Genomic DNA, 18,061 nt, shown 5'->3' with positions numbered 1-18,061 from the left:
AATCCATTCATCAATATATCATACGACCCTTGATTTTCAAGGCGCCGGAGCACCATCCTTGTTGTTCGCTCACTCACCCCATATATCACACGACCGTCGCTCCCTGAGCAACGCGCCGGAGCACCGCCCAAAATCCACTACCAACACCATCACTCGACGGCCTTGTAGTTCAGGCCGTGAACCTAACGGCCGAAACCAGTTCCTCTCTCGGCTACAATCGTTTGACTAGGAAGACAGATCAAACAGGCGCACCATTCATCCATCCAAAACTCATCGAAACATCAACGCACGGTAAACCGTGCTGGCACGCCCGCGCACAACCGCACCGCACCCAAAAGCAGGAAACCCCGTGTTAACGCACTTCCCCTCGGCCCGGAACTCCAGGCCGTGAGATTTGCGCGGTAGACAGAGAAAAAACTTGATTTTTGGGAGAGTGGAAATCGTCCAGATGCCTTTCCAAACACATCTCTCAATCACATGGGACGAATGGTTATTCCCCCCGATGGAAGAAACATAGACCAACCTGCTTGTTGTAACCTGACTTCACAAAATACAAACCAGAGTTGTTCCAAGGCCACACAATTCTATAATCCCTATGCAAATTGCCAATAGGAACCTCACAAATTAGCTTAATGGTGTCCTAGCTCACAAATTAAGGTATAGCTTGTGTGTTCCATGTTCTAGTCTGACCATCTAAGATCTCACTTACCAATTGAGGAGCATTCAACGACAAATTGATCAACTGATCAACAAAACCGTGGTGAGGAGGAAAGAGCCATCGTGAAGGAAACGTGCATCTAATGCTTAGAAATGAACTTTAGCCACAACCTATACAACAAAAACATTCTAAATGGCGAATTCATTTTGTTTATACTAGTTGAGCTAAACCTTTTTCATTTTAAACCAAGTATCTTAGCCTAGTATCTTTGAACACAAATAGAAAAGGGAAAAATGGAATAGATATTTACCCTTGATGACCTTTTGTTGATTTCTCAAGAATGAACACCTTTGTTGGAAAGGCCTTTTATTTCTCTTGATTTTGACTCCTTCACCTTAAGGCTCCAAGATTGGAGTCATCTACCTCACTATACCAAATGCTCTTGGAGATGAAGAAAATGCAATCAAGAAGTATGGATGTTATCCTACTTCTTGATTGGACCAATTTTTGGTTTATGGAAGATGAGATACAAAGATGATCACTCATCAACCAAAGTAGGAAAACCAAAAACCCTAGCTAGGTTTTCTCTAACACTTAGCTTATATAGGACAACACAAAAGGCAATTTGGTGGGTATTTGGGGCTCCATTTGGTCCATGGGTCATGTCATCTTATGCCACTTATCCATTGAGCCCAATAGCCTTTTGGGCTATTTTGTCCCTTTCCTTTTAAATCATATTTAAAAGCCCAATCCAATATTTCTATATGTCAATATTAATTTCATAAATAATCTTTTAATTATAATTTAACTATTAAATTATAATTATAGTCTTAGTTAGCTGATCTGGTCGAACTATTTGACTTTGGTCAATTGCTCCGGTTAACATGTTGACTTTTTACCGTTGACTTTGACATTTGATTATCAACCATTGAGTTGTGTCTCCTCATTTGTACCTCTAATCACATTCTTTGGGTGTGCAGATTTGTAAGTTCCCTTTACCAAGGTAGTGGGTTGACTCAACTCCTCAGAGATGATATACGAATTAAATTCCAAAATTTAATTCTTTCTATTAATAAAGGTTAATTGAAACCTTTTATGCCATCCACAAACCATGGTTGTCGCCTAACAACAAGTCACGATTATCCAAGCTAAATGAGACGTTGTGAAAGAACCTATTCAAATTGGAATGACCCTGCAATTGAATCCTTCTCTTATGTCAATACTCCTTATTTGCATTATTAGATCATGGAATTCGATTGTCAATATCCTAATGTGAATCATTCCTTTTATATGATTATCCTGATAAGATTTGAAGACTTCTTCTTTCAAGTCTTATCCACTACTCTGCGTAGAGATTTGACCAATCATATCTTGGAGTATTCTCTCTCATTTACTGAGAGTATAGATTCCTTGTTGTACATTCATTTGCTTACATGACTTTATTGAGAATCCTGATGAGCATCTTTAAGCTATGCCTAATTCAGCATGACCGTATAGTGCCCTTAAAGATTAACAACATAGCCACAAAACATCTATGATGCCTCAGGTCTAAGGATTAGTTTGCACCATTGCAATTTATGAGTTCCAGCTTGACATGTGAGTAAAGACTTCCATGCTATAACTCATGTGTTGGATTGCGTTCAGTATACTTGTTCTTCTACAAGCACCTACACACATATCGATGTGTCTCCACACTCAATGACTTGAGACCTTGTCATTCCCTACATATAGAGACGATACTTTGTGTACTGGTCTTGATGCCCAATCAATATTCCTATGACCAGGAACATATTCAGGATTTAGGGATGATGAGAAGTCTCTATGTATGCAATCTCATTACAGAGCTCTCATATCCACTTGTGTATTCCTTGGACTATGGTTGTTCTACATATTGAAAGATAATATAGAATAATTTAATGTATAAAACAACCTTTCTTGCCCACATAATATGTCTTTTATCAAAGATATCCTTAACTCTAACTATCACATAATTAGTTGGCTTTAAGGGCATATTTCTAACACACCAGTCCTACCAAATGTTGGTACTGAGGCCATTGAAAATTGATGTCTCATATTCTCTCTTATGACCTCTCTACCTACCAGCAGACTCACCCAACCCCAAAAAGGACGATGACCAACCACAGCATTCATAAAATCACAATTTGGAAAATACCTGGCCTTTAACAATTTCGCCCAATAAGTATTAGGGTCATGAATCAGTCTCCAAGCTTGTTTATCAAGGAGGGCTAAATTAAAAGTGTTGAGGTCTCTGAAACCCAACCCACCCTCAGATTTAGGAAGACAAAAAGCAGACCAGGACTTCCAATGAATCTTTGAGTCAGAGTCCTGCTATCCCCACAAGAACTTGGCCAACTCACTGTTTATTTCATCACATAGACATTTTGTGAATTTAAAACAATGCATGGGATAAGTGGGAACAGCAGTGGCAACTCCTTTAATTAGAACCTCATTCCCAGCCAAAGAGAGCGAGCTCTGTTTCTAGCCCGATATCTTATCCTTCACACGCTCCTTAACGTAATTCATAGCTTCCTTCTTAAATCTCCCCCACATTGTTGGCATCCCCAGATAATTCCCGGGATTGTTCGTTCCTTCCACTCCTAAAATAGAACCAATTGTAGTCTTCATCTCAGGAGGAGTATTACTACTAAAGTAAAGACATGATTTTTGATGATTCACTAACTGACCTATGGCAGCATAGTAACGATCCAGGAAATGCATAAATCTTCGGCAGTTTGTCTCATCAGCTCTGAGGAAGAAGCCATGTTCTTTCTCACTTACTACCACTCCCAGAATAGAACCAATTGTAGTCTTCATCTCAAGAGGAGTATTACTACTAAAGTAAAGACATGATTTTTGATGATTCACTAACTGACCTATGGCAGCACAGTAATGATCCAGCAAATGCATAAATCTTCGATAGTTTGTCTCATCAACTCTGAGGAAGAAGCCATGCTCTTTCTCACTTACTATTTGCAGATGACTCACAAATTCAAGACTTGGCGACTGATATTTGTGTTAATTTATGATACAGACTCACTATCCTCAAGCATTGACTATGTGTACAAACTTACCATCTTATGCTATCTTGCCACCAAATAAGCATTGTTTTTCAGTGTGTATATTGTGGGATGAACCTCAAAACTGGTGGTGTTGCACCCAAAGTGGATATAAGCTATACATAACTAACCTAAACAGTTGGTGCTTATTGCTCCTCTAGGGTCATCATAATAAAATGATGTGAATAGTGAATTTGAGTAACTTTTGTGCTTCAAAGCCATTAGTTTCTACCTTGTAGAGGTTGTTGGATGAGAAGTTTCCTTAATGTGTTTTCTTCACCTTTCAACTAGATAGGCAGACAAAATCAAATCCTTAATTATCCTAAATCCTTTTGTACTTGGGTTTGAAAGTTTGCCATAATTCTCATATTATTTTGTGATTATGTTACTTTAATTGTTATCTTTTATTACTGATGATTTAAGCAAATTGATTTCCAAGCTAAATGACAATGAAATACAAAAAAAACAACCTAGGGGAGAAATATAGTCCAAATGTGATTCTATTTATATTTAAAATATATATTTATGTTAACTGTTGAATTTCTTAGTGGAGATCTTCTTTTATCTTGTCTCTTCATTAATTTTGACCATGGCCACAGCTCAATATGCAATAGCCAACTACTATTAAATATCTTTTCATCATAGTTTCTGGTTTTATGCCATCATATATGGATAATACTTTAATTACTGAAACAAAACTAAATTGAATAATATTGTGTTATCCAATTTTTTTTATTTTTTATTTGGTAAATACCACGAGGTGTCTCCATACCCGAAGGGTAGGATTAATCCCCACTCAGGGTTCGGCTTTCCCTGGCCACAAAGTGCTTCCAACGGGTTTTGAACCTCTGTCATTGAGACACCATGTAGCTCGCCAGCTGGAGGTGGCAGTTTGCCAACCGCACCACACCTTGTGGTTTGTGTTATCCAAATCTTAAGTTATACATATTTGACATATAATTAACTATTTGGGATTGCTTCAGAAATGATTAAAAGCATTTTTAGACAAATATAAACACTTCTTAGCAAACACACTTAAAAGTTCTTATAGGTGATAAGATTAAGTGCCCGCTTGGCATTGCTTATTTGGGGTGATAAGTGATTTTTAAAAATTTTTAAGAAGTCCAGCCCGTTTGGTAAACTGTGAGAAAATCACTTATTGTTAAAAATTGTTGTGAGAGAAAGCTATAAGGGAAAGCAGCTAATGAGGTGCTTTCATTTTCTGATTATGCAGGAATCAGTTTTGAAGAGGCGCTGGATTTAATGATTATGCCACAATCATTTTCTGATTATAAGGAAATCAATACCAACAACACTTTGAACAAAAAAATTTACCAAACGCCAAACTGCTTTCTCTCACAGCAAATCTGACAGCGATTATTGTTTACCCGTTTCTGTTTGTTTCCTATGATGGTAGGGTAAAGTTCCCCATTAATTCGAAGACCATGGTTTGGTCAACAAATTAACTTTCTTTATGTGTCGAGCGTGCCACTGTTAGCAATTTTTGATTCTAACAGACTTGGGAATAAGAATAGCTTGCGCCCCAAGCTATTGACTTTGATCAAACGATTGTGAATTTGGGTGAGGAATATCTCCCAAGTAAGTTCTTTTCTATGCCTTAGACTGGTAAGGACTTCATACTTTTTCTCAACATAAAACTGGTAGTTCTGGCCAGAATAAATGATAACGATTGAACTGATTTCAGGCAGAACTCCTTTTTACAAGACTCAAAAAGGGAAAACTGACTATACAAAGATAAGAAGAGAACTGTGTTTCCATTTCTGTCTGGGTAGTTGCCTTTGTTCTGGGCTGGACTGGGTGTGCATGTGCTGGACTGGACTTCAAACAACTTCAACTGATGGGTTTTGGCTGCAAATCGATACCAAAGCTTGAGTTTGGCAGAGCTTCAATCTATTTCAAGCCCTGGAAGGCTTTTGGATGGGCAGAACTGGGATTTCTCCAGTCTGAAAGGGGCAGAAGTGGCTGGACTTGAGCTGGGGGTGTACTGTAGTACCTGTGCTGCTTAGTCAGGGTTCTTCATAAATTTGTTGAGTTTTTCATATTTGAAAATACTCAAACTCTGCTAGTTTTGGCTTTTGCTGAACCAAATTTGTAACGAGAGAAATCTCGTTATTGTTGACTTATGAACTGGGATTCAACTCAGAAGTAGTGGTCTAATTGCTTCTGCTGGGAGAAAACAAGATGATTCTGCAAGCTTGTTGGAAAGCTTTTGGAGTACTTCAGACTCTGAGTCTGTTGGAACTTTGTTTTGGGATTCTGCGATCAAGTGACCATTTGAGTGTTTGTCTTTTGACTGAATTTTGGGTTGTTTTTGGTTGATTGTTGGGTGTCCTTTTTTCAGCTCTCATCCCTTGTATTTATATGAAATGTTCTTTGAGAGTGGGCGGCAAGTAATCAAAAGATCTTTTTAATTTTTAATTAAAACAAACAGGGGTTCCATCTATTTTCTGGCAAGAAAAAACTTCAATGATTAGTTTTCTGAGGTGACTGCTTCTGCATTTTTGATGGGGCGCCATGCTTGTTCTTCCATTTTACCTGCTTCTGCAAGAATCTGGAATTTTGAGATAGCTAGTTCTCGAACAGCTCCCTGTTTCCCGCTTATCTCTCTTTTCATAAAAGCAGAGTCCGTTTATTCTTGAAAATGACATTCCTAAAAAATATCCAGATTATCTTTAGATAAACTAGGCGGAATTTGATCTCCTGGCAACAAAGCCACTTCTGAGTTGTTCTTCTTTTGCCTGCTCCTGTTCAAACTTTATCTCGAGCTGATTTCATTGACTTTTCTAAGTCAGGGTCACGTGGGTATGTTTCTTTTTAATCCAAACCGTCAAGCCCATTTCTTCTTTTGGCTGTTTTGGCTTCTATTGCGGCCCAGTTTTCCTAACGTCTTTTGGGCCACGTGATATTGGCCTATTTGTTTTGCTTAATGGACTGGACGTGCTGATGGGCTGAAATCGTTTCAAGCGGCCCAGGAAGTGATGTGGGCTCTTTGCTTTTGGTTTTGGCGTGTCAAATTTGGGCCCAAACAATTATTTTCACAGCATAGCAATGCCAAACTGGCCCTAAGTGCCCATTTGGCATTGCTTATTTGGAGAGATAAGTGATTTTAAAAAAAATTTGGAAAGCCCAACCCGTTTGGTAAACTATGAGAAAATCACTTATTATTAAAAATTGTTGTGAGATAAAGCTATAAGGGAGAGCATCTAATAAGGTGCTTTCATTTTCTGATTATGCGGGAATCAGTTTCGGAGAGGTGCTAGGTTTAATGAAATTTATGAACTTCTGAAAATACTCCAATCTATTTCACGCAATCTCTTCTCTTCGTGTGTTTTCTCCTTTGCATCCCTTTGCTTCTTCACGCCATCTCTTTCACAGAGTTTTCCTTCTCTTGAATCTCTTCTATTCTTCCTTTTTTTCTTTCTTGTTGAATCAATTGAAGCACACTCCTGAGAAGCCACAAGACTCAAGTAAGAGGCATGTTATGTTTATTTCTTCTCAATTTCATTCTTCCCTCTTTCTCTTCAATTTCTAGGGTTTTAACTATAAATTTCATTTTTCACTCTCTCTTTAATTTCTAGGGTTTTAACTTCAATAGTTGTTGCTATTGGTTTTTATTTGTTTTTTTTTTTTCCGTTCTTGTTTTTGTTTCTTTGACATAATATTTATTTTTAATGGAATATATTGGATTTAAATTGAAACATTAGTTTAGAGCATTTGGATACAAATATTTAATTTTCAACATAACACTTTATTTATTTTATAATTAAAATAATTTTTAGGATGTGATGGAAACATATTTAATAAAAAATATATATATAAGTGAAGGTGAAAGTGCTTGTTCCCTTCTATCAAACACTTTAACACAAAATCATTTCAACATAATGCAATTTTTAGTCATTATACACAATTCACAGCACTTTCACATAAAAATTTACCAAACACTTAGAAACTAATTATTGTACCAACAACACTTTTAACAAATAGTTTACCAAGTGTCAAACTACTTTCTCCCACAGCTGATTTCTCATACACAAATCTAACAACTATTATTTTCACAGCACAGTAATGCCAAACTGGCCCTAAAGGCTTGTTTAGGAGTGATTCTGGATAAGCCAAAAACCACTGCTATGGAGAATCACTTCTCTATATAATAACTTTAAGTGATTTTAAGTAATTATATGGAGAAGCACATAAGGGGTGGTTCTCAATAAAAGTAATTCTGGCCTATGGCTCGTTTGGGAATAATTCTAGATATATCAAAAATCACTTTTATGGAGAATCACTTTAAGTGGTTTAAGTAATTTTATGAAGCAAGCACGTATAAGGTACTTCTCCCCATAAGTAATTTTGGGTTCCAAACGAGTCCTAAGAAGTGTTTTTCCACAAGTCACTTCCAATTCCAAGTAGTTTTAAATTTCCAATGTAATTTGTAATAACAAAAGATTAAAAGAAACTCAACAAAATGGACACACAGACAAAGCAAGATAGCGGTATAAATAAACAAGGAAAGCAGTATGGTCCGACGTGGACTAATAATGCCACGCGTCACCTCCTAGTTTATTTGTTTTTTTTTGGTTGGTCAATCAGTTGAAAAAGTTGAAAGCCTGAAATTCTTTCGACCGCCATCACCTTCATCCCTATTGTTAAAGAAGCAGCAGATCCAAATCCGAAAAACCAAGAGAAACCCTTTTTGTTTTCTTCCCAAAACCCTAAATTTTCTATCTCTGAAGATTTCAGAGCTCAAGGAAGAAGAAGTAATGGGGGCGATTCCAGTGGTCCGCTTCCCGATCTTCAGGGCAGTGAGAGTGATAGGAGTGATAGTGGCTGCTCTAGTGCTCATCTGGACCATACGTTTCCGCGGAGGATTGGCTCTCATCTCAGACAACAAAGATCTCATTTTCAATGTCCGTTTCTTCCCAATCCTCTTCTTCTTTCAATTTCTTTTCCTTAAAGTTTTAATTTTGATTTTTCATATATTGTCATAATATCCATTGGGAATTCATTTTGAACCTGTTTTTTTGGGCGGAAATGGTTGATGTGTTTAGCTCACTTCTTCTGGGTACTGGGTATATCACTTAATTTGTTTTAATGCTCATATTACTGTCAATATATGCAAAAATGTTTCTTTTCTTTACAACTTTGTATCTTTAACTTGTTACATTAGAATTTATATAGTTCATTATCATCTTGAGCTGGAAATTGATGCTTTTTTGATCTAGGAGAAATTCCTTTTTGTAAATTAAGCATTTGGTGCATTCCCATGACAAGTTGATAGAGCATTACTCTCTCTCTAAATTGTTTAACTTTTTAGTGTTCCATGAACTTATGGTTGTTTTGTCACTTGTAGGTCCATCCTGTGTTGATGGTGATTGGACTGATACTCTTAAATGGAGAAGGTAAATTTTCTGCTCTTATGGCGCTTGGCCCAGTATCTAGTTACTGATTTCTCCATAATTCTTCTCTCTCCCTGTAATCTTGACTTAAAATTGACGTGACTGCCTTAGATGATTATATACGCCAGTACAATGAGTTTAGTAGAGCATGCTAAGGATTATAAGAATGAGTTTCGAAGTGTTAGTGAAGGTATATAGTTTCTAAGTGACCTTTTACACTTGAAGAATTTGATTCACAGACTTTCTTAGTCAATTGCCTTTGAACTTACAAGAGTTTCCGTAACTATAGTTGAATGTTAGAACTATTCTTGGTGGGTTTTAGATGTATTTAGATATTTTTATTTTCCTGCTTTTTCTAAGAGTTATGAGAGAGCATTAGGTAGATTTTTAGTGCATCTTGTTCTTGATAACATATAGCTTTATTTCCTTTGCTTGTATGGACTAGCTATATGTTTACCGAAAATGATTATGAATTAGAACCATCTCTACAATGATGCAGCCATGCTAGCATACAAGACAGTTTCAGGAACAAAAAGCTTCAAAAAACTTGTTCATCTTACGCTACAATTCATTGCCTTTTGTTTAAGTATTATTGGCGTATGGGCTGCTTTGAAGTTCCACAATGATAAGGGCATTGACAATTTCTACAGCCTGCATTCATGGTTGGGTCTAGCTTGCCTATTCCTCTTCACCCTCCAGGTACCTTCATAGTTACTATTTCTTATTCCTTTTTGGCCTTAGAAGATAGCTTCTATCTACAATTACTTTTATCTGGTTTTCACCCCCATTTTCTTTTGCACAGTGGGCTGCTGGTTTTGTATCGTATTGGTACCCAGGCGGCTCAAAAATTAGCAGAGCTACCTTACTGCCATGGCATGTGTTTGTTGGTATTTATACTTACGCCCTTGCTGTTGTTACTGTAACTACTGGTATTTTAGAAAAAGCCACATTCCTTCAAACCAACCACATAATCTCACGCTATTCAACTGAGGCTTTGCTGGTGAATTCTCTCGGAATATTGGTTGTTGTGCTGGGAGGTTTTGTGATTCTTGCTGTTATTACTCCCACCAATAATAATAGAGGCGACGTTCTCAGAGGATCAATAGAGTAAGCACAATTGTACTGTTTTATAGTTCACTAGCAGACCTAATTTTACTCTATATATGGATTACAGTATTTTGTTATTGTCAAAAGATGAATGTATTAAAGTAACAATTCCCTTTGTTCAATTAGAGTTGAAGAAGGGTCCGTTCCTTTCTCATTGTTTGTTCTTCATTTTAATCCACATCGTCTTTCTTTTCACAATGCGTCTTCAGTATTCATGTCTTGGCGGGTTCCATTGTGTTCATCTGCACTTAGAACGTAGCCTGTTCAAACAAATATTTCCACTAAGCTAAGTGGCCTTTGTTCTTTGGTCCATATAATATTCTGGCTTATGAACATCAACTTATTGACCAAAAAGAAAAAATCAACCTGGGCGTTCCTTTTTCTTCTTAGAAAAAGCTTTTTTAAAAGCCTTTATATTTTTCTGTTTTGCCCTGTAAAATTGTACAAGAACAATGATCGACTGATCTTTCAAAGCCAAGCAAACCGACATGTCCGCATGGTGGCACTTCATTGCCCACATTAAACAATTCTACCATCGCAGATTTGGGAGTTGGGCTTTTGTTTTTAAATCATGATCTGGTGGCTTTGCGAAAAGAAGACAGATCCCAAACCATATTAAAAAAAAAAAAAAAAATTTAAAAAAAGTGAAGACGGATAAATAAAAGATGGAACCCATGAGCATGCATCCCATAATAATCCCAGCGAAAGCAAAGCACGGTACACATACACACAAGTTTAGCATACAAAACTTCTGTCACAAGAACTTAAACGTCTAACTTGTATCTCAATCTATGGCCAAAGAAGAAAAAAGAAATTGTCTCAATCCAGTGAGAGATCAAAAGCTAAAAAGAAACTTCTGGCTCTAGTCTTTGACTCTTATCTTTTGTTAAATGCTGCTGACACTGAATCACTGACTTCAGCATGCACACAAAATTTTGGTGAAGCCTCACGAATCATGATCCACTTCCAAGGAGGCACTTTCATGATCACATCCATAAGTGTTCTCTTCGGTATTCGCGCACAATGACGGGCACACTTGTGGGTGGAACCTAAAATAACCACAAAAGCAATCTCATGAGCCATCAGACATATGATAAAGAGCTAGAATGCAAGTTCAAAATTTGGAACATAAAGAATTGCAAAACATTGTCTGCTCTTTAGTTCTTGCAACAATAATTGAAGAAAAAATTGATTTACCATGCCATAATCCGTGATTATCATTGAAACATAATCTGAAGGAAGTGCGTCATAACTGCCAATAACAAGTCAAAACAGGACTGCACAGTTAGTAAGGGGAAATCAATAACAAGTCAAAATAAGTCATAACTGCCAATAACAAGCACATCACTAAAATGATAAACGCTTTACATCAAATTTAGGGGTTGAAGATTTTCACAATTAGCTTGACCATCCAAAGAGATTTCCTCCCTGCCAGGAATCTTTGAAATGGCATCTGGATCACCTGCAAGAAGTGGAACAATTACCCGAGAATTCAAGCAAGAAGAGCAGGAGACTTATCAAAAACTGTCAGAATGACCATAAATTTTTTTGATGCTAGGAGTGCATACCAAGCTCGTTGGAGCATATAGAATCAAGCTGTACCCTTTCATGAAATTTATATGCCTCACAACATACTAACACGGGTACACGGAATGCATGAGCTACCATAGCAACACAAGCAGTCCCAACCCTTGAGTAAACTGTTCCATTAGACAGCACTGAAGAAGCACCAAGAAAAACTCGAGTAACTTCATGCATGATATAGGAAGCAGCATTTATATGAGTGTAAGTACAGCTGAGGCCCTTTCCCACCAACCTACGAAGTAAACGCTGGCCTTCAAGCTTTGGACGAGAATCTACCACCACAACACGAAACTGTTTGCCAAGCTCATGGGCGTGTAACAGTAACATTTCAACTGCAGAGGATGACCCATACGTTAGAAGAACATCACCATCCCTGATTTTGCTAACTGCATGCTTTACAATCACCTTATCTGCAAGTATGATTTTCTCAGTTATGAACCGTTCAATATCTGACTGGAGAGATGCTTTTGCTTCTGACTCGGACATAGACAAAGGTAACTTGGCAATTCGGCTCTTCAGAAACCGAATTGCATTCCCCATGGTGACTGAAAGCGGCCTGCACTCGATAAAAAATGAAACATAACTACTTATTTTTGCTGTCAAATCCCTACTGAGGTTTTTCTCAGGTGGTGTTGAATAGTCTTTAATGGCCTCTTGAAATGCTAGAAGCATGGCTATACAACGAGCATTCCCACCAGATATATCTCCTGATAAATACTGTAACCCAACCTGACATTAGTACAGAAAGTAAAAATTAGATAGAACCATAATTTCACCCTTTGATCTCTGTCATAATCACACCATAACAAGCTGATATAATGTACCTTATAAACAGCAGGGTGCACGGGGTCAAGTTGGAAAAACTTAGACTCGAGATCAGGAAGCTGAGTTCCATGCTCGTATTGAGGCAAATGCCTGAACAGCTCAACCCTATTCCTAGCCTCAGTTTGCTTGACCACTGAACGCCTTTTCGCCTTCTCTACACGACTGGTATCATCATATTGCATTCGTGGATGAGGAACTTCTTTCTTTCTTTCTTTCTCTGGCAGGCGTTCGCCACCACCCTTCTTCTCGGAAGCCGCCACAGATGCTTGTGACACGAGTTTCGTGGCCTTGGAAGGTTTAACATTCGCTGCTGCCGAAGTAGAAGCAGTAACAGTAGCAGCAACAGAAGGTGTTTTACTTCCGTCGGCTAATAACACAATGCAAGGTAGACATTCATAATCACTATAAGAAATTAAAATTCATTGAATTCAATTACATTTCTATTAAAAATTGTTTGTGATTCACGAAATGTAATAAAAGCCTAGAAAGAGTGTACCTTTTGCTGCGGCCTTAGCTGCTCTTTGAGCTTCTTGAAGAGCCCGCCTTTCGGCTTTCGTGGTTTTCTCTTTGAGTGGCTTCGAACTCCCACCTCGCTCGCTTTGCGCTTCCACTGATGCACCTCTACCTTTCTCTGCGTTTTTTTAACTTTTGGTATTGTAAATTGCTTAAATAAAATAAAACTAAATTAAATTACATTTCTGGTGAAATCAAATCAAATGGTAATAGGAAAATTACCAGAAATACCAGTAATAGGCATCTTGACCACGGAGACCGTCGTTAAGCCACTCGCGGGAACACTACTCGCCTTCACTGCAGCCGTCAGATCGAAGCCTCCGCCAGGAAACGAAGACGACGTTGTTATGCCCGCAGCCGCTCTTACCGAATTCCCCCTGAGTGCTCGACTCGGCGACATAACGACGTCGTTCAGGAACTCACCACTGCCCATCACCATTCCGTACGAGGAAGACGCCGTAGGAGGCGAGGCGGGGAAGAAATCAGAAGAGTTGTTGTAACTCCCGGCGGGTATGGAGTCTCGGCGGACCGGAGAGGCGGGAACCGCAGGGAAGGGAACCGGACGGGGAGCGTCGGAGTGACGTGGCGGGGGGATCATAACCGGAGAGAGGGAGTTACCGGAGGGGGAGATGTGAGAGACCGGAGGAGAGGAGGCGGCGATGGGCTCGGGCGAGGAGAAGAACCCCACTTGTCGGACCTTCGGGTCGCTGACCGTGCGCGGAGGTCGGCGAGTGTCCATTTGGGAATTTTCGAAGTCTGGAGCGAGGGTTTTGGGGTTATGGAGAGTGGGTTTTGGGGGTGTGGAGAGAAAAGCAGGGGGGTTTGTGTTGAGGTGAGAAGACAGCAAAAAGCAGCAGAAAAATGCAGAGCGCACAGAGAGAGAGAGACCAACGTTTTTAAAAAAGAGTAGAAGAAGAGGGTCAATTTCCCTTTCGTTTTCAGATTTTTTTTATTTTTTTTATTTTAAATATTATCATTTGAAAGTAAGAACAACAATTGTGGTTGCTTCTGCCATCAGGCACTAGACACAGGGCCATTAACGATGACACATCAAAGATACCCACTAGATTCTTTCTTTCCAAACTTTGGAATATGATTTTAATCATTTGATGATTGCCTAAGTGTTTTATGTACATGATCACATTCATCTAAAAAGGAAAATACTTTTGCAGATGTGAGTTAGACCCGTTCATCGTGACAATGAGTTAGTTTCTTATAGATTTGAATTTCATCATCGTATATTAATGTTTTCATCTTTTAAAAATCCGGTATAGCCGCGCGGCTATACTCTACTTTGACACGTGGCGCTAAAGGCGGAGGGTCATTCGGCGGTACCTATTTTGACACGTGGGACCTAATCACAAGGAGGGTCATCAGTTTTTATATATAAATACTCGGGTTTTTCTGAATTTTTGGCTATACTAATTTAGATTCTTTCTTTCAAAATTTTGGAATATGATTTTAATCATTTGATGATTGCATGTTTTATGTACATGATCACATTTATCTAAAAAAGAAAAATACTTTTGCAGACGTTGGGTTAGACCGTTCATCATGACAATGAGTTAGTCCCTTACACGGGTTTGAATTCCCTTGTACATTAGATTAATTTAAACTATACTTTTATTAAATTTTTTATACTGTTTATACTAACCAAGTTTTACATTGTGTAAATGTGAAGAAAGCTTGTTTCCAACAACAAAGTGAATCCTAAGTTAGCCTAAAATTTTCAGTGCTGATATTGTACCCATAAGCAAACTACCTCATTTAAGAACACATGCTACACGAGATCAAGATATTAAGCTAAATTTTCAAAATAAAATCAAAATATCAAATACGAGAATGTAATTAGATAATGATACCCAAGACTACGACAAAGTATCTGTAACACCACATATCCATGAACTAGATTTTGAACTCACAGGGTGACTGCCAATCACATCTTAAAAACAACATTGACACAGAAGTATAAATCCATGAATAACAATCACAAGGTTACTAATCCCTCTTCCTTCGGCAATGACATACTAGGATCACATAAAACTTGGGGCGACTGGACCCTTTGACAGCCCGAGGCGAACTTCCATTGCATGATGTGTGTCTACAGGCCGGAGGGTTTCAGATTCACGAGGGTCTGCAATTGGCACAATGAAACATATAAAAACCAACACAACCAAAAGGTTAACGGGGCAAAACAGCGAAGCACCAAACTTCTCTGGGGCATTGTTCAAGAAAATGTGATTGGCTAAAGAAATTTGCAATAAACTGAAGTGCTCCCTTCCCATATTTTATTAAGAAGATTTAACCTTCTTGTAATCTTGGTCCAAGATTCTTGGATTCTATATGCATACCCCTTCTTAGAATCTAGCTTTTATATGTATACCCTAAAATGAAAATTCAAAACATATGTCTATCAACTGAACTCTGGGGAAATCAGACTAGGGCAGTATGAAATTAAAACCACATAAGCCAGTTCTAGGGATAAAAAGATTCACTAGTTTAGGGCAGAAATTTGACATTTTTTACTCAAGAAAATTTTTCAATTTATTACTTACTGATCCCTAATTGTTAAGACTCCAACTGATGAAAACATTAGACGAATTTAAACAAACTTTTCAAAGAGATAACACTGAACAGTTAGAACTTACAAAACTAATACCATTAAGTTGGTTTATGAAGAGTGTTTTCTTACCATTCAGGTAATCCTCAAAGCCAAAATCATCCAACCTTCCAGTCATAGCCTCCAAACCCAGCATTGATGAAGGAATTGCTCCAGCAGGCCTCTGAAATCTGTAATTGTTCAAAGAAATACATACAAAACGAAGACTCAAATGCAACTCCGAGTTTATACATTTATTATAGTATAAGTAAATAAACACTCAATGTTTGATGGTGCATTACTGCATGTAACACAAACAAAGATTTGATTGATGCTATAGCCTCCAGAAATATTTGCAGTATATGGACTTCAGAACAAACGATTCTATAAGATCTTTGACTCATACTCAGTATGGATATGCATTAAAACTTACAAGTAATCACAATGAAAATATAAAAACACCTCAAACTTATAACGAGCAGGTGATTTCCTTATGTATATGGTATAGCTTGAATGGTATCGAGCATGGCAATGACATCATTCATCCAGTTCAAATTCACCTCAATAAAACAGATATGTTAAATGCAGAGATGGAAATTATCAGCTCATCCCTAATAGAATTAAATTTTCAGCTGATTAGTTAGATATAAAGATGCAGACAGGGCACTGCCTAAGAGCACAATCTGTATAACGAGAGTAACACCTACAAAGACAACCGATAACCAATTTCTAAAGCAAAACTTTCCTACTCAACAACCGTTATAAATAACCAACAACCAATAATCACACAAACTGTATAAAGAGAGTAACACCTACAAAAACAAAAACACTAACAAACTTCTAATGAAAAAAATTCTTACGCAAGAACCCTTATGCATAACCAACAACCAATAATCACACAAAGGACCCCCAAAAAACCTATTAATTCAACTGGGTTTTAGCATAACTAGGCGTTAGAAACCATGATTTTATAAAATAAAAAACCCAACTTGCCAACATAGCACACACATTTTCTTCTATTGTAAATCATAACAATTTAGAGTAACCCATTACAACAATTCATAACAGCAGTCAGAATTTCATACCGAGAAAGGATTTGCCTTTCGAGATCCATCTTCAGTGGAAACGCACTTCCATAAGTGTATCCCAAGACTTTCCTATTAATCTGCTGCTGCTTCATCTTTGCCTAAACCCAACGAATAATTAAACACAAATCTCCAAAATTAACCACATATCTTCAATACTAAACAAGCTGCAACAAAACCTCAAGAGAGAGAGAGAGAGAGGAAATACCGATTCGTAAGCAGATTCGAGAGGGTGAGAGCCAACGAGGTCGCTCTTGACGCCTTGAAGTCCAAATCGAAGCGCATCGTTTTGGATTCCTCCGATTTGGTGCTCTATTGTCTTCGGTGCCTCCATTTTTCCTTTCTCTTCTCCTCCTCCTTGTTCTTCTTTCTCAGCAAGCAAAGTGTATTGTATTGTGTAGAGTCTACAGACTTTCGCTACAAATTATAAATAGGAGAAAGAGAGAGTCTTTTCCCCTTTTTCTTTCGCTCTTAGCCTTAATTCTTTTTTCTTTATTAATTATTTTTGTTGGGCCAATTGGGTTTTAGCAACTAGCCTATTTGGGCTCGAACCGGGCCCATTCTGATTCAGTTGGACTTAAAACTTGTTCGTGTTTGCTTGTTTGGGCTAGGTTGTCGTACTAGCCCTTTGTGTAATTGCACTTGTTTTTATGAAGCCCCTTGTATAATTACCATAGTCGGTAAAATATGGGATTGGTCGTAATATTTTGAAATTGTTCTGAAAATCATAGGGTTAGAAATTCGGCTTGTATTTTATTTTTTACTTTTTATATTTGTATAAGTGTATTACTAAAAAATATATTTTTTAACCAAGGTGGTTGATGTGAGTGGTTCGGCACTCTCATTCCTTAAGAGAGGTCAAGGGTTCGATCCCTGCTCTCGTACGGAGTCACCACTTTAGCCAACACTTTACCCCTTATGGGCCGACCCAGTGTGAGTGGGGATTAGTCTAGGTTGTGGTTAAGGCTTAAAGGTGCCACCCATAGTTGGGGCTCATCCAGGACCACCTCATGGTTCAGACCAAAAAATATATATATATATATATATTTTTTAAAAATATAAATTATTCTTGAAAAATACTAAATGCAATGCGCGAATAATATCAGTAAAGACCAACGATTGTAGACCAATTAGTAGAAATTAAATTGTTAACCCAAATGGAACTTATATAATAAGGGAGTATTTTTGCTCATCACTTT

The 18,061-nt window shown here is 37.8% G+C and overlaps 3 protein-coding genes across 3 annotated transcripts; 1 reads left to right on the top strand and 2 right to left on the bottom strand.

The window, feature by feature from the left end:
- Positions 1 to 8,364: 8,364 nt before the first annotated feature.
- CYB-1 (cytochrome B561-1) lies at positions 8,365 to 10,424 on the top strand. The gene is made up of 4 exons (XM_021960021.2): positions 8,365 to 8,660; positions 9,104 to 9,152; positions 9,649 to 9,848; positions 9,952 to 10,424. The coding sequence occupies exons 1-4, from the start codon at positions 8,514 to 8,516 to the stop codon at positions 10,258 to 10,260; spliced, it is 705 nt and encodes a 234-aa protein (XP_021815713.1). The 5' UTR covers positions 8,365 to 8,513; the 3' UTR covers positions 10,261 to 10,424.
- Positions 10,425 to 10,911: 487 nt separating this feature from the next.
- LOC110758245 (NagB/RpiA/CoA transferase-like superfamily protein) lies at positions 10,912 to 14,124 on the bottom strand. Its single transcript, XM_021960048.2, has 7 exons — positions 13,401 to 14,124; positions 13,162 to 13,296; positions 12,665 to 13,032; positions 11,825 to 12,569; positions 11,625 to 11,718; positions 11,454 to 11,508; positions 10,912 to 11,305 (listed from the first exon to the last, which is right to left on the bottom strand). The coding sequence occupies exons 1-7, from the start codon at positions 13,915 to 13,917 to the stop codon at positions 11,243 to 11,245; spliced, it is 1,977 nt and encodes a 658-aa protein (XP_021815740.1). The 5' UTR covers positions 13,918 to 14,124; the 3' UTR covers positions 10,912 to 11,242.
- An 846-nt stretch (positions 14,125 to 14,970) lies between these two features.
- On the bottom strand, positions 14,971 to 17,287 carry LOC110758231 (cyclin-B1-2). Its single transcript, XM_021960035.2, has 4 exons — positions 17,071 to 17,287; positions 16,863 to 16,963; positions 15,871 to 15,968; positions 14,971 to 15,312 (listed from the first exon to the last, which is right to left on the bottom strand). The coding sequence occupies exons 1-4, from the start codon at positions 17,194 to 17,196 to the stop codon at positions 15,212 to 15,214; spliced, it is 426 nt and encodes a 141-aa protein (XP_021815727.1). The 5' UTR covers positions 17,197 to 17,287; the 3' UTR covers positions 14,971 to 15,211.
- Between the last annotated feature and the right edge of the window lie 774 nt (positions 17,288 to 18,061).

This window comes from Prunus avium, chromosome 3, assembly GCF_965620075.1.
Source record: "Prunus avium chromosome 3, drPruAviu1.hap1.1, whole genome shotgun sequence".
Lineage (NCBI taxonomy): Eukaryota > Viridiplantae > Streptophyta > Magnoliopsida > Rosales > Rosaceae > Prunus > Prunus avium.
This window is presented reverse-complemented; position numbering and strand designations above follow the sequence as displayed.